Source organism: Leiobunum rupestre, chromosome 10 (assembly GCF_980474605.1).
Source record: "Leiobunum rupestre chromosome 10, qqLeiRupe1.1.hap1, whole genome shotgun sequence".
Classification (NCBI taxonomy): domain Eukaryota; kingdom Metazoa; phylum Arthropoda; class Arachnida; order Opiliones; family Sclerosomatidae; genus Leiobunum; species Leiobunum rupestre.
In genome coordinates this window covers 19,413,721-19,427,315 of record NC_143393.1, presented here as the reverse complement: position 1 = coordinate 19,427,315, position 13,595 = coordinate 19,413,721, and the positions used below count along the sequence as shown (strand labels likewise).

At 38.7% G+C, this 13,595-nt stretch overlaps 1 protein-coding gene across 4 annotated transcripts in view; it reads left to right on the top strand.

The window, feature by feature from the left end:
- Positions 1–13,595, top strand: part of Hsepi (D-glucuronyl C5-epimerase) — a 42,411-nt gene that overhangs the window by 14,229 nt on the left and 14,587 nt on the right. For 2 of the 4 annotated variants that reach the window (XM_090161251.1, XM_090161252.1), the window contains exons 2-4: positions 4,782–4,858; positions 4,928–5,156; positions 5,841–6,281. In XM_090161251.1, the coding sequence (XP_090017377.1) occupies positions 4,931–5,156; positions 5,841–6,281 (667 nt within the window). In that variant the 5' untranslated portion in view covers positions 4,782–4,858; positions 4,928–4,930. The remainder of the gene's footprint in view (positions 1–4,781; positions 4,859–4,927; positions 5,157–5,840; positions 6,282–13,595) is intronic. The other 2 variants (XM_090161254.1, XM_090161255.1) reach the window with 2 other exon arrangements.

Here is a 13,595-nt window from a genome sequence, read left to right as displayed (position 1 = left end):
ATAAAGCGGCATTTTCGCCTCATTTTTTCGAATCTAAAAGTAAATCTAAACATCTAGACTAGTTTAAATTGATTAACAATGTAACACTATTAATGTTTTTTAGTATGTTTACTGTTACTAGGAATTTTTATCGATAAAAAGTTAAAAATATTAAAAACCCTTAAAAAGTAATTTGTTTCAATTTTTATTTTTGCAATAGACGCATTCACATATTGCATACAGGGAAATATGCAAAAAGGGGGCGAAATCCACCCGAGGTACCTTCCCATTTAATAATGTTTGAGGTAGATGGCGACACTATAAAGTATATGAAAAATAAACTTTTTTAAAAAGTTGTTAATTAATTATTAAATTATGGTACTTTAAATTCTTGTTAAAAATATATAATTTTTGTAATTTAAATTAACAATTAATTTTAACAGTAGTTAACACTCCGCCATAGATGGCACTATAATACAGTTTTAAACTATGCAATCAGGGAAGATAATTTTGTATTTTAAATCTCGACAAAACCGTTCTCCACTAAAAACTGAAAACTTTCAACCAATCGTTGAAAATCAAATTTATGACGTCATGTTGCTATCAGAGCGCCATCTGCTTACAAATAACGTCATCACCTCGTTACCTCGGATGAATTTTACCCCTTTAAAGTCGTCTTTGTCTGTGAAAAATTGTAAATCGGTCATTTCGGAAAATTTCTGGAAATTTTACTTTTCCGGAAAATTAACTACACTAAAAAAGAATAAAATTTCGTAGAAATATTTACCATTTACTCACACGAAATCGGGGTAAAGCGAATTTCAAGGAAGGTGTGAGGGATCGGAAGTTGATTCAAAAAACGTCACTGAAACGTTATCAGAGTGTAACTTTGTAAATGCGACCAACGGCGACCGAATGACTTATTTTAAATAGCACCACAGCTCTCCGTTGAAAGTACCTTTAAAACGTCTTGAATCGGCTTAAAAAGATTTAACCTGGTTCACACAACTCCCTCGTAACTATTTGAATCGATTTCAAGGCAAAGTGTGAACGCGGCTTTATTTGCAATATTTGCTCTGTGAATATACGTTTTAACAAATCACTATTTAAAGCGACTGTCGTCTCTATCATTGCCACCTGTATTATGATAAGTCATAAAACCCTTGTTATTAGAGATGGAAATGATTCTATCCGATTCTTCGAAAACACGACTTTACTGGAGATCGTGGTGCCATCTATTAATGGCAAAGGAAGCTAAAATTCAAAATTTTTAAATGATAACGTCGTCAGAGAAACATTTATAATTATTATAATTAAACAACGTATACTCTACTTAATGGACTTTGGGCCCGGTGCAGAGACATTTTTAAGAATCGCCAAATTGCGATTCATCGCCAAATTAACAGAAAACGCGCGTGCTATCGAACTTCGCGCCGAATCGGTGTGCAGAGACACTCGCTCGCAAAAATAACAGGAAGTCGCTCTGTTTATTTTGCGAGTGGTCTTGGGCAGTCGCTAGCCGCCGAAAAGCTCGCAAAAATAATGGCAGATTGTGTTACATAAAGAGCTCGGGAAATAAATTGAGAAGTAAACGCTTTTTACCTACTTTAATAAGATAAATTTTACAACACGATAGGTCAGAATCTTTTAAATTATTAAAATTTGAGTTTCTAGCTCATTATCGCTTCCCGAAAAATGTTTTTGTCGAATTATTGTCTGAGCCAAGGCCTAACCACAATCACGATTTACGAAACACTAAAATAAGCCAGCCACTCTTACAAATTTTACAGGTAAGAATAAATTATAATAGGGAATCTTATACACTACTACTTTGGGTGTATTCAAAGTCTTGGTTTATTTATAGATCCTTATTTGCTGGTACTGTATGCAGTGGGTTTTAACTAATGAGTCGGTAATGACATGGTGAATTGGTTCAGTGTATCAAGGATCTTAAGCTATCAACCAGCGTTTATACCAATTCATCTACCGAGAAGAAACCTTTCCTCAGGTAGACTAGGGAGTTGCGATAAAAGATGTATTGGAATATTCAAGTTTATTTGGCATGCATCAAGAGCTTACCGAGCCAATAATTTGATGTATTACCTTAAAAGTGTTCGTCAGTTAATTCTACACGCTTATATCATTTGTTACAATTTATACCTGGATTAGGCTATGTAAATGCCAGATAATTAGGTAGAACAACAACTTTTATCAAATACTAGGACCATTTGTTTTACGTGTGATCAATATAGGATATTTCGCTAGAAATTGCTTTAGACAATTACCATTTTTTGTAACCTCGTGAAATTGCTGTTTTTTTATTTATTGATTTATGTTATAACTAGTTTTATTTTAATTGCTATCAGCTAAGTTTTTAAATAAATATTTTCCTAAAAACCAAATGATACGGCTCATTTTCTAACAGAGAATCATTTTCGGAAAATGTTGGCTTATAATAGTAATGAATCTTTTTTTTAATTCGTTATTTTATTGATGTACCAACCATATTATAAAAATATATCTTTAAAATAACAAAACCATTAAACTGTGTAATAAATGCAACCAATCTAATAAATAATAAGAGTAAGAAAATGATATAATCAGAAGAAACTAATTTTCATGCACTATTTAAGGCTTTAAAAAAAATTTTGGATAACCTCTCATTCTTCAGAAACTGTTTTGCTTTCCCTTCGTGGCTATATTATATAAATTTATTTTAATAAAATAACGGATTTAACTATAAAAATTATAAAACCTAATAATATAATTAGAGTTAGGAAATTATTAATTAGAAGAGCCAGGATTTCATCGTCAAAATACAAACCAAACATAACCACGTGATAGCTTTTTGCGTCAGAAATGGAGCTCTCCCATTGGTCCGTTACTTGGTTAAAAAAATTTGGAAAAATAACAGCGTCGCCGATTAACAGGAATCGCTAAAACGTCTCTGCACCGCGATTTCGATTGCGAGGATCGCCAAATAAACAGCTCGCCAAATCTGAATCGCTAAATTGCGATCGTGTTAAAATTAACAGGAATCGCAAAACGTCTCTGCACCAGGCCCTTAAACCTAAAATATATAGGCTAAAAAAATATTTGGTTAAAATTACTATAATTTAAGTTATTGTCAAATTTACAAACGAGCCAATCAACGTGAGGGGTACTTTTATGTCCCGCCTTTTGGGTGAAAATGTAGCTCAAGCATCTGGTTTTGATTTCGACGCTAGCGACATCTGTTGAAAAAATACCTGCTTCACCTCGAGCCGACACTTGCTTTAATGTATTTCGTCCCCACAATTTTTCTTTCGAAATGAATTATGAAAAGTCAGCTAGCAAATAACGATATTAGCCGATATCATAAGAAAAATAATAAAACCCTATAAGTTAAACACCGCCATAGTCGTTATAAAAACGGCCATTTCTTCCGCCAGAGTTTATAGCCGTTTGTGGCGTCATCTATTTCCGGTACAAAGTGTTATAATGAAATCTTTAAAGATCTAAAAATAAATGATATGACATTTAAAATTAATTTAATGCAAGTTAATAATGCCACTACAGGTTATATTTGGATGACCCTTAAATATTAACCTTTGCAAGGTTCGTACACGACCTGGAAGAGTCGGGGAATTTGAAAATGATTATAAACGGTCATCGAAAAGTCGGGGAATTTGAAAATTATTCCAAAATGTCAGGGAAAATTAACTCCGTAAATTTGGTACGAACCCTGCTTTCGGCTGTGTTGCGATTGTCTCCGAATACAGCTATCGCGGTAAGTTTGTAGGCTTGGTTCCCTTAGAACCGAAATAAATATTATTTTTCTTATGTTTCATCTAATTATCGAAACCGAAGTAGGGATAATGTTTTACTTGTAAACTTAGTTTTTAATACTGACTAGTTTATATTTTGAAAAACGTTTACATTTAACTATGTAACCCGGCCACCTGCTTAAGGCGTTAAAAGTCGCTAGATGACTTGGGCCTAAGAGGAGCCAGGTTCGAACCCGCTTTGAGTTTGTGAGTTCCCTCCCCGCTGGTTTAAGGGGTTTTCCCTCTCGAGTTCTTAGATTTCTCCTTTCCATTAACGGAAATAGTGAGTGTAGGTTCCTACGCAATTTTTCTCGCGCGCGTTGTATAATTTTGTAAAATACTGACTATTGCTTTATATTTCAAAGTGATAATTAATTAATTAACATAGATTAGATTTAAAAAAACAGTTGTAATAATTTATTTTTATTACTGCAAGTGAGGCATACCTTAAAAAAATCCGTTTGGCGAGTCCAGGGTAATTATAGAACGGGTAATGCCGAGATTACCACGTTGACGTACATGAACGTGCGATTTGATGATTGTTCAGGAGCATAATACTATAAATACGCTATAATGAAGCTTAAAAATAATAATCAACCTTAAAGGAAAAGTCCAGGTTCGGTAAAACTTGGGTCTATTTGAAAGATCATGTTTAAATATACTCAAAAATATCAGTCGTAAAATTGTATCTTTTTTTAATGACGATAAATTAATTTTTAAACGAGCCAAATTGTGTATTTTTTGACGGCTTAAATATTTCCCAGTAGGTGTGCAATTCACGTAATCAAATCTTGTACGCTCTAGAGAAAAATGATTTTAGAAATCTTAAAATGAACTTACAGATCCCGAAAATCGTGCTCTGAAATATCAATATCTGATTTCTGAAATAACTAAATGAATTTACTGCAAAATTTTCAAAATTGAGACTTATTAGGTTTTGCATTCTTGACGTGACTTATGAAATTCCCTGAACGTTTCAATTGGTTTTCGTTGCAGTCAGCGCGATGTCGTTACTTTCCAGAAAACGCCTCTAACAAGCCGTCATCATTTCTCTCCGAACCGATCTGAACTCTGTAAGTAGACCAATCGAATCAGACCTGGAGGAATGCCCGATTAAAGTTTGGTCGCGCGTTCTCCCGCAGGACATGCGTCTTCGGATAGGTCTGAAGCTTCTGCTGCTGATCTTCCTGACGTTGGCCGCCTTGACGACTCTCTCCTTCTGGACCAAATGCGGCGGACACGAACCCGGCGCCTCTTCGCAGGCCGCCCGGGTTGAGCGCTGGCGACACCTCCAGTCATCGGTCAATTTGCACGACCCTCAGGCCAACAAGAGACGAACGGCTGCCGCTTACGGGATGCAACTCGCTGCCGGTAAACCCTACTTGTACACGGTTCTCACCAGCTCCCTAGAATACCCCGCCGTCCCTAGAATACCCCGCCGTCCCTGGAATACCCCGCCGTCCCTGGAATACCCCGCCGTCCCTGGAATACCCCGCCGTCCCTGGAATACCCCGCCGTCCCTGGAATACCCCGCCGTCCCTGGAATACCCCGCCGTCCCTGGAATACCCCGCCGTCCCTGGAATACCCCGCCGTCCCTGGAATACCCCGCCGTCCCTGGAATACCCCGCCGTCCTTGGAATACCCCGCCGTCCTTGGAATACCCCGCCGTCCTTGGAATACCCCGCCGTCCTTGGAATACCCCGCCGTCCCTGGAATACCCCGCCGTCCCTGGAATACCCCGCCGTCCCTGGAATACCCCGCCGTCCCTGGAATACCCCGCCGTCCCTGGAATACCCCGCCGTCCCTGGAATACCCCGCCGTCCCTGGAATACCCCGCCGTCCCTGGAATACCCCGCCGGCCCTGGAATACCCCGCCGGCCCTGGAATACCCCGCCGGCCATGAGAATTATGAAGTCATTAAAGGAAAACTAAGGCAAAGTGTTTTAGGAGCTGCTAACTACAAAGCCGTCTTCATTTGGTGTTACTTCAATTCCCATTTAATTTCTTTTTTCCGCAATCGGTGGTAGCTAAATCATTTGTTTCGCGCCTCTCAGCAGGGAGCCCGACGCCCGTGGCGGGCTTGTCCGACTTCATGGACGAGATGATGGCCGATTTCGATTCCGCCGATTTGGCCGAGAACCGGTTGGGAGACAATCCATCGTCTTCCAACAAGCCCCCGGCCGCGTCTCAAGGACTGCGCCAGAAGCAGTCCGCGGCGGAGATCGACTGTCTGGTCAACGACGAGTACGTGGTGCCCTGCCAGAAAACCAGCTCCGAAGTCTACGTCCCATTCTTCGGCTTCCTCAGCAAATATTACGAGGTCTACGGCAAGTTGACCAAGTCCCGGGACGGACAGGAGCGCTTCGAGTGGCAGCACAGCTATTCCAAAGTCTACTATCCGCGCCAGAAGTACGACCCGCGAGGCAGTTTCCTCTGGTTCGAGAACTACAACGTCGAAGTCAGGGACAGAGTCAAGTGCATCAGCGCTTTGGACGGTGAGCTCACCCAATGTTTCGTCTTAAATTAGGGGCGGTGTATTCAATAAAAAACCTTGTGGAGGTTAACGGTAATAGTTAGTGTAGGGAGCTGTTGGCTCGCGTGGCACGAAGGGCTTGTCACCACCCTCCTACCCATGGTAACCCGGCCACCTGTTTAAAGGCATTAACACTCTTCGGTTTCCATCAAATCTTGTGGAGGTTAACGGTAATAGTTAGTGTAGGGAATTAATTAACTAATAATATAGAACCAAATCGTAAACCACAACGGTTCTTGAGATAGTTTTTGAATGACCTCGAAGATATGGTTCAAGGTCATTCAATGTTACACTAGTAAATGTTGCACGAGGAATGTTCCATAGAAATTTTTAATTTAAAAAAAACTTTTGCAGTTATTTATCATTTTTTGTTTATTAGTGGACACCATGTAGAAGTTAAATTATTAATATTAAATTTATGGACTATCCCAGTTTTGTTTGAGTAGAGAAGTTGCCTAGAGGCACCACAGCAGCGCTTTCGTCCCGTATTTGTTGGTGTTGGTTTCATTGACGTTTGACCATTTGAGGCACACACGAATGAAAATTGAGATAAAATATTTCCGTTCAACAATGGTCGGTTGTTCAGAACCGAGACAAATATTTAAATATAATAATTTTCGTACATATCCTTTTTATTGAACCAAACCAAATGAAAATGTGAATATTTTCCATGTTTATTAATGTAAATTGACATATTTCGACCTAATTTCGTCCAGGGGCGTAGGAACGTTCTAGAAGTTGGAGGGGGCAAAGAGAAACAAAAAGGGGTCTGGAGAATGGTTTTGAATTTTTAATCGAGTGTAGCTTCTCCGAATGCATGTGTACTTTTTACTACTATGCAAATTGGCGGGAAAAGACTGAAATTTAAACACAGTTGTGGTTCTATAAGCTTTTTATGCTTTTAAAATGATAATTTGAGAATTGTGAAGATTTCAACTGACCAAAAAGTTGGAGGGGGCAATAACGTTAGTTGCGCCTCCCAGCCAATTTCTAGGGAGGGGCATTGCCCCCCTTGCCCCCCCTGGTTCCTACGCCCCTGATTTCGTCGCCGGTTAACAAATCTCGACAAAGTTTGCTCAAGAATGTATTTATTTATACTCAGGGAGAATGAATATGTCGAGATTATTTTTAGCGTTTCTCCAATTTCACCCGTTGGGGCCCCCGGTATGCTCCTCCGCTTTAATAAAATCAAATAATACTGCAATCTCATTGGTTCTTTAAAATTACGTTTTTCGACGCGATTTAACGCTGCTGCGAGGACGCAAAAAATAAGACCGCCTCCTTTTTTCCTCCCCCCCCCTTAGCGTGCGGGGTTAGGGCCCCAACGTGTCCGTCGATAGTCTCGACATATTCATTCTCCCTGAGTATAAATAAATACATTCTTGGTTTGCTGGAACGTGTAAACGAAAATGCAACGTACCTGTCAGTCTCCAATTTTTGGGGAAAACGTTTAGAGTGATATGAATCGCGCTTTTAACGTCACAAGCTGCCGAGAGGCTGTACAATAGAGGATTTGACATCTTGTGACGTGGTTCGCACCTGCGCAGTTCGGCTCTTACCTCTCTTCATCAAAATAAGCTAATAGTTATTTTTATAAAATAACCTTGGCCATCTTGTTGAAATGTTGCCTCCCCGCTTCAGCTGTGGATCCGTTTTCTCTCCCACTAAAGAGCTTATGAACTCATTCTTAGGGTTCCAGGGCAACATTTAAACAAGTTGGGCAAGCGTAAAGACATTTTATAAAATCAACTATTCTGTAAAAATCAAAAATGACAAAAAAAATCATGACCCGTCAAAAATGACAACGCGCATGTGGAGAAGGATCGTTTATCGAAATATCAAACTATCGATTGTGTAAGTTCAATTTTAAGTAGTGGCAGCTAAGCGCAACAAACACAAGGAGAACGCAGCTAGCCTTTAAACACGCTAACGCAGTGTTGCGTACAAGCCTTTACGCTGAACGTTTTACGGGCGGGGGGAAGACAATTTCCGAATTTTCCCCTTCCGACGGCAGCAGGAGCTAAAGCGTCTAGCCAATGAAAAACGTACGCAAGAAAATCCACGACTTTTGACGGGTGGCGTTCTCCTTGTGTGGGGTGTTGTGTTTGTTGCTCCTAGGTGGCTGTATGTTGCGCTATATCCGGTATTTGAGTCAAATTATAAACTAAATGCTTAATACCTGTTTATTTTTGGTGCCCAAGACTTAAATTGGCACCATCGACTGTATGTCGAAACATTTCATTGAAATGACTTGCAGACCACTGACCACCACGATTTTGAATTTGACCAATACTATCGATACTTTGATATATCGATAGCAGCCTCTTCCGCGCGTTGTCATTTTTGACGGATCATGATTTTTTGGTCATTTTTTATTTTTACATAATAGCCTCCCATGTCAGAATAGGTTATTGAACACTTTGCTTCGTGGAATGGATGATTTCAAAACCGTAGATTCATATTCACAGCAGCTAATTTAAATTGATTAAACCTACGTAATTTTTTTACTTAAGGGGGAACGGTCAAGCTTTAACCAGTTAGATAGCCCTATAGCCCATTAAAAACTAAAATTTATGGCGAAAACCGCGTCAAAAAATATTGAGAAGTCGGTGAGACAGTAAAACAACGGAAAAGCGGACGCGAAAAATTTGTTTTGCACGCGCGGCGCGTTCCAGTTATAAAAGACCTAAGCCTAAATTGCGCGATTTTAAAAGTTATGAAATCGCTCATACGGGGTTAGGGGCGCTGACGGCAGCCCCTAAGATGGCGGCGAAAATTCAAATCCAAACACCTGGCGTTATTTTTCGTTTCAACTGTTTGGGCCAAATTTTTTTTTCAAGACCAAAAAAGGTACGTGTTAGTATATTGCACGTCTTGTTAATCTTTTGATACGGAAATAAGGCCATATTTGGAAAAGCTTGGCCGTTCCCCTTTAAAGAGTAAGTTGCAAATAAATTTTCGGAATATAAACTTATATTTTTCTCGTTCATTTGATCATGGGCTTTCCGAAAATGTAACTCGCATGATTAAGTTTATTTAATATGAAAATGAAATTTACGTGCAGCGCCCAGCTGCGGCTATGGTTCTGTCTGAATTTTCCCCACAGCATCTGGTAGATTATATAGTCCCCACTATCCTACCAAGATCATTATTGTAATGTCCTTGCTAGATAATATGGCGATGCCAATTTAGCGTGCGCTCTAAAGGATAAGCGTGAGCGCGTGTTCTTAAAACCGTGTAAGCACCCGCGTACCAAATTCGGTAGTAGGATCCCATAACTCTATAGGAGATTTTTCGGATTTGGCCACGGAATCAGTAGCATCTACATTTCGTATGTTGGGGATAGCGGCCAATGAGAAATAACGGGTAGTCAATGACGTCAATCACCACGCTAAAATTCAAATGGTTTTGGCGTTCTATTAATTATTTCTAGTGTTGTTAATTTTCCGGAAAAATAAAATGCGGAAAATTTTCCAGAAAACTTCCCGGAAAATTTTCCGCAAATCGGAAAAATAAAAAATTGAAACATAAATTACTTTTTCAGGGTTTTTAATGTTTTTAACTTTTTATCGATGTAAAATGTGTAAACATACTAAAAAACATTATAGTGTTACATTGTTAATCAGTTTAAACTAGTCTAGTGGTTTAGTTTTACTTTTAGATTAGAAAAAATGAGGCGAAAATTCCGCTTTATTTAAATTTGCAAACAATATATTAGACTAATCATGGAATGAAAACTTTTTTTTATTTTTTTCGGAAAAATACGGAAAATTTTCCGGAAAAAAGGCCTCGGTCATTTTCCGCGGAAAAGTTTCCGACTTACAACACTAATTATTTCTAATTTAACTACGAAACAGGAAATCATCGAAACTTTATATTTGGGTACAAACGTAAGCGCTTCGTTTAATAACAAAATTAAGGCGGCAACGAATAATTTGCAACTTAATCTTTAATTATTTCAATTTATTTGAATGTTAAAAAGAAATAATTTAAAGTCGACACTATAAAAGCGAAACATATACCTTTATTTATTCGCACGCAAATTTCTATACAATAATCTAAAGCCCGATTGATATTTATTAGAACCCTTCTTTCTATAAAATTTTCTAAGCCCCAAAGCTATTTATTATTCAAGCCCCAATTTGTATAAACCGTACTAAACCCAGAGAGCTATTTAGATGAACATCAATTTAAAATAAAACGTTCTAAACCCGAGAGGTATTCATTCGAACCCCAATTTATACAAAAGTTCTATTAATAATATACCTATTAGAAACCCAATTTATATAAAACGTTATAAACCTCTAGTGCTGCTTATTTGAACTAAAATTTATAGTAAAAAGTTCTAAACCTAGAGAGCTATTTATTAGAAGCCCAATTTATATAAAACGTTCTAAACCCCGAGAGCTATTTACTACAAGCTCATTTTATATAAAACGTTCTAAACCCCGAGAGCTATTTACTACAAGCTCAATTTAAATAAAACGTTCTAAACCCCGAGAGCTATTTACTACAAGCTCAATTTATATAAAACGTTCTAAACCCCGAGAGCTGCTTATTTGAACTAACATTTATAGTAAAAAGTTCTAAACCTAGAGAACTATTTATTAAAAGCCGAATTTATAATAAAAAGTTCTAAACCCCGAGAGCTATTTATTAGAAGCCCAATTTATATAAAACGTTCTAAACCTCTAGTGCTGCTTATTTGAACTAAAATTTATAGTAAAAAGTTCTAAACCTAGAGAGCTATTTATTAGAAGCCCAATTTATATAAAACGTTCTAAACCCCGAGAGCTATTTACTACAAGCTCAATTTATATAAAACGTTCTAAACCTCTAGAGCTGCTTATTTGAACTAAAATTTATAGTAAAAAGTTCTAAACCTAGAGAACTATTTATTAGAAGCCCAATTAATATAAAACGTTCTAAACCTCTAGAGCTGCTTTTTTGAACTAAAATTTATAATAAAACGTTCTAAACCCCGACCGAGAGCTATTTATTTAGAATAGAACTTTGTAAGCCCCGAAAGCTATTGAACTCTGATTTGAAACTGGACTTTTATAGAAGCCCAGTCTATTAACCGTAGCTTGAAACCACGGGGGGGTAGGTAGGTAACCTGGGCAATATGAAGCCCCCTAAAATAGACTTAAATATTTTGAACGAAGAAGAACTCTACAACGAATGCTTTTAGCTCGTCCAGATTTCGAGATAGTTACGTGCATTAGGGTAACGCTATAAATGAACTGGTCGGCCGTCGTTGCCAGTGGCAACCGGATCGCTTCCCCCCTCCCCCCTCTTCCTCGGAGACAAAGTCGATAAAAAGTCGGGGAACGTCACACGAACCGATGACAACCCCGCCACCATTCGAAACTTTTTTTCTTCTCTGGGTCGTTATCATCCGTTTTTTTTGTCACCACTTCCGGACCTCTATCGCTCAGTTTTCCTCCTATTTTTAGAGGATCTTTAACGGGATACTTCGATACAATATAGCGTAAGTAAAGTAATCGGAATAAGTATGACACTTGCATATTATAGCGCGCAGTATTTCATAGTTCGTACACGACCTGGATAACCTGGAAAAGTCAGGGAATTTGAAATTGTTTCCAAAAGGTCGGGGAAAAGTCACGGAATTTTGAAAGGTTTCCAAAGGGCGGGGAAAAGTCACGGAATTTTGAAAGGTTTCCAAAGGGCGGGGAAAAGTCACGGAATTTTGAAAGGTTTCCAAAAGGTCGGGGAAAAGTCACGGAATTTTGAAAGGTTTCCAAAAGGTCGGGGAAAAGTCACGGAATTTTTAAAGGTTTCCAAAAGGTCGGGGAAAAGTCACGGAATTTTGAAAGGTTTCCAAAAGGTCGGGGAAAAGTCACGGAATTTTGAAAGGTTTCCAAAGGGCGGGGAAAAGTCACGGAATTTTGAAAGGTTTCCAAAAGGTCGGGGAAAAGTCACGGAATTTTGAAAGGTTTCCAAAAGGTCGGGGAAAAGTCACGGAATTTTGAAAGGTTTCCGAAAGGTCGGGGAAAAGTCACGGAATTTTGAAAGGTTTCCGAAAGGTCGGGGAAAAGTCACGGAATTTTGAAAGGTTTCCAAAAGGTCGGGGAAAAGTTACGTAATTTTAAAAGGTTTCCAAAAGGTCGGGGGAAAGTTACGTAATTTTAAAAGGTTTCCAAAAGGTCGGGGAAAAGTCAAGGAATTTTAAAGGGTTTCCAAAAGGTCGGGGAAAAGTCAAGGAATTTTAAAGGTTTCCAAAAGGTCAGGGAAAAGTCAAGGAATTTTAAAAGATTTCCAAAAGGTCGGGGGAAAGTTACGTAATTTTAAAAGGTTTCCAAAAGGTCGGGGAAAAGTCAAGGAATTTTAAAGGGTTTCCAAAAGGTCGGGGAAAAGTCAAGGAATTTTAAAGGTTTCCAAAAGGTCAGGGAAAAGTCAAGGAATTTTAAAAGATTTCCAAAAGGTCGGGGAAAAGTCACGGAATTTTAAAAGGTTTCCAAAAGGTCAGGGAAAAGTCAAGGAATTTTAAAAGGTTTCCAAAATGTCAGGGAAAAGTCAAGGAATTTTAAAAGGTTTCCAAAAGGTCGGGGAAAAGTCACGGAATTTTGAAAGGTTTCCAAAGGGCGGGGAAAAGTCACGGAATTTTGAAAGGTTTCCAAAAGGTCGGGGAAAAGTCACGGAATTTTGAAAGGTTTCCAAAAGGTCGGGGAAAAGTCACGGAATTTTGAAAGGTTTCCAAAAGGTCGGGGAAAAGTCACGGAATTTTGAAAGGTTTCCAAAGGGCGGGGAAAAGTCACGGAATTTTGAAAGGTTTCCAAAAGGTCGGGGAAAAGTCACGGAATTTTGAAAGGTTTCCAAAAGGTCGGGGAAAAGTCACGGAATTTTGAAAGGTTTCCAAAAGGTCGGGGAAAAGTCACGGAATTTTGAAAGGTTTCCAAAAGGTCGGGGAAAAGTCACGGAATTTTGAAAGGTTTCCAAAAGGTCGGGGAAAAGTCACGGAATTTTGAAAGGTTTCCAAAGGGCGGGGAAAAGTCACGGAATTTTGAAAGGTTTCCAAAAGGTCGGGGAAAAGTCACGGAATTTTGAAAGGTTTCCAAAAGGTCGGGGAAAAGTCACGGAATTTTGAAAGGTTTCCGAAAGGTCGGGGAAAAGTCACGGAATTTTGAAAGGTTTCCAAAAGGTCGGGGAAAAGTTACGTAATTTTAAAAGGTTTCCAAAAGGTCGGGGAAAAGTCAAGGAATTTTAAAGGGTTTCCAAAAGGTCGGGGAAAAGTCAAGGAATTTTAAAGGTTTCC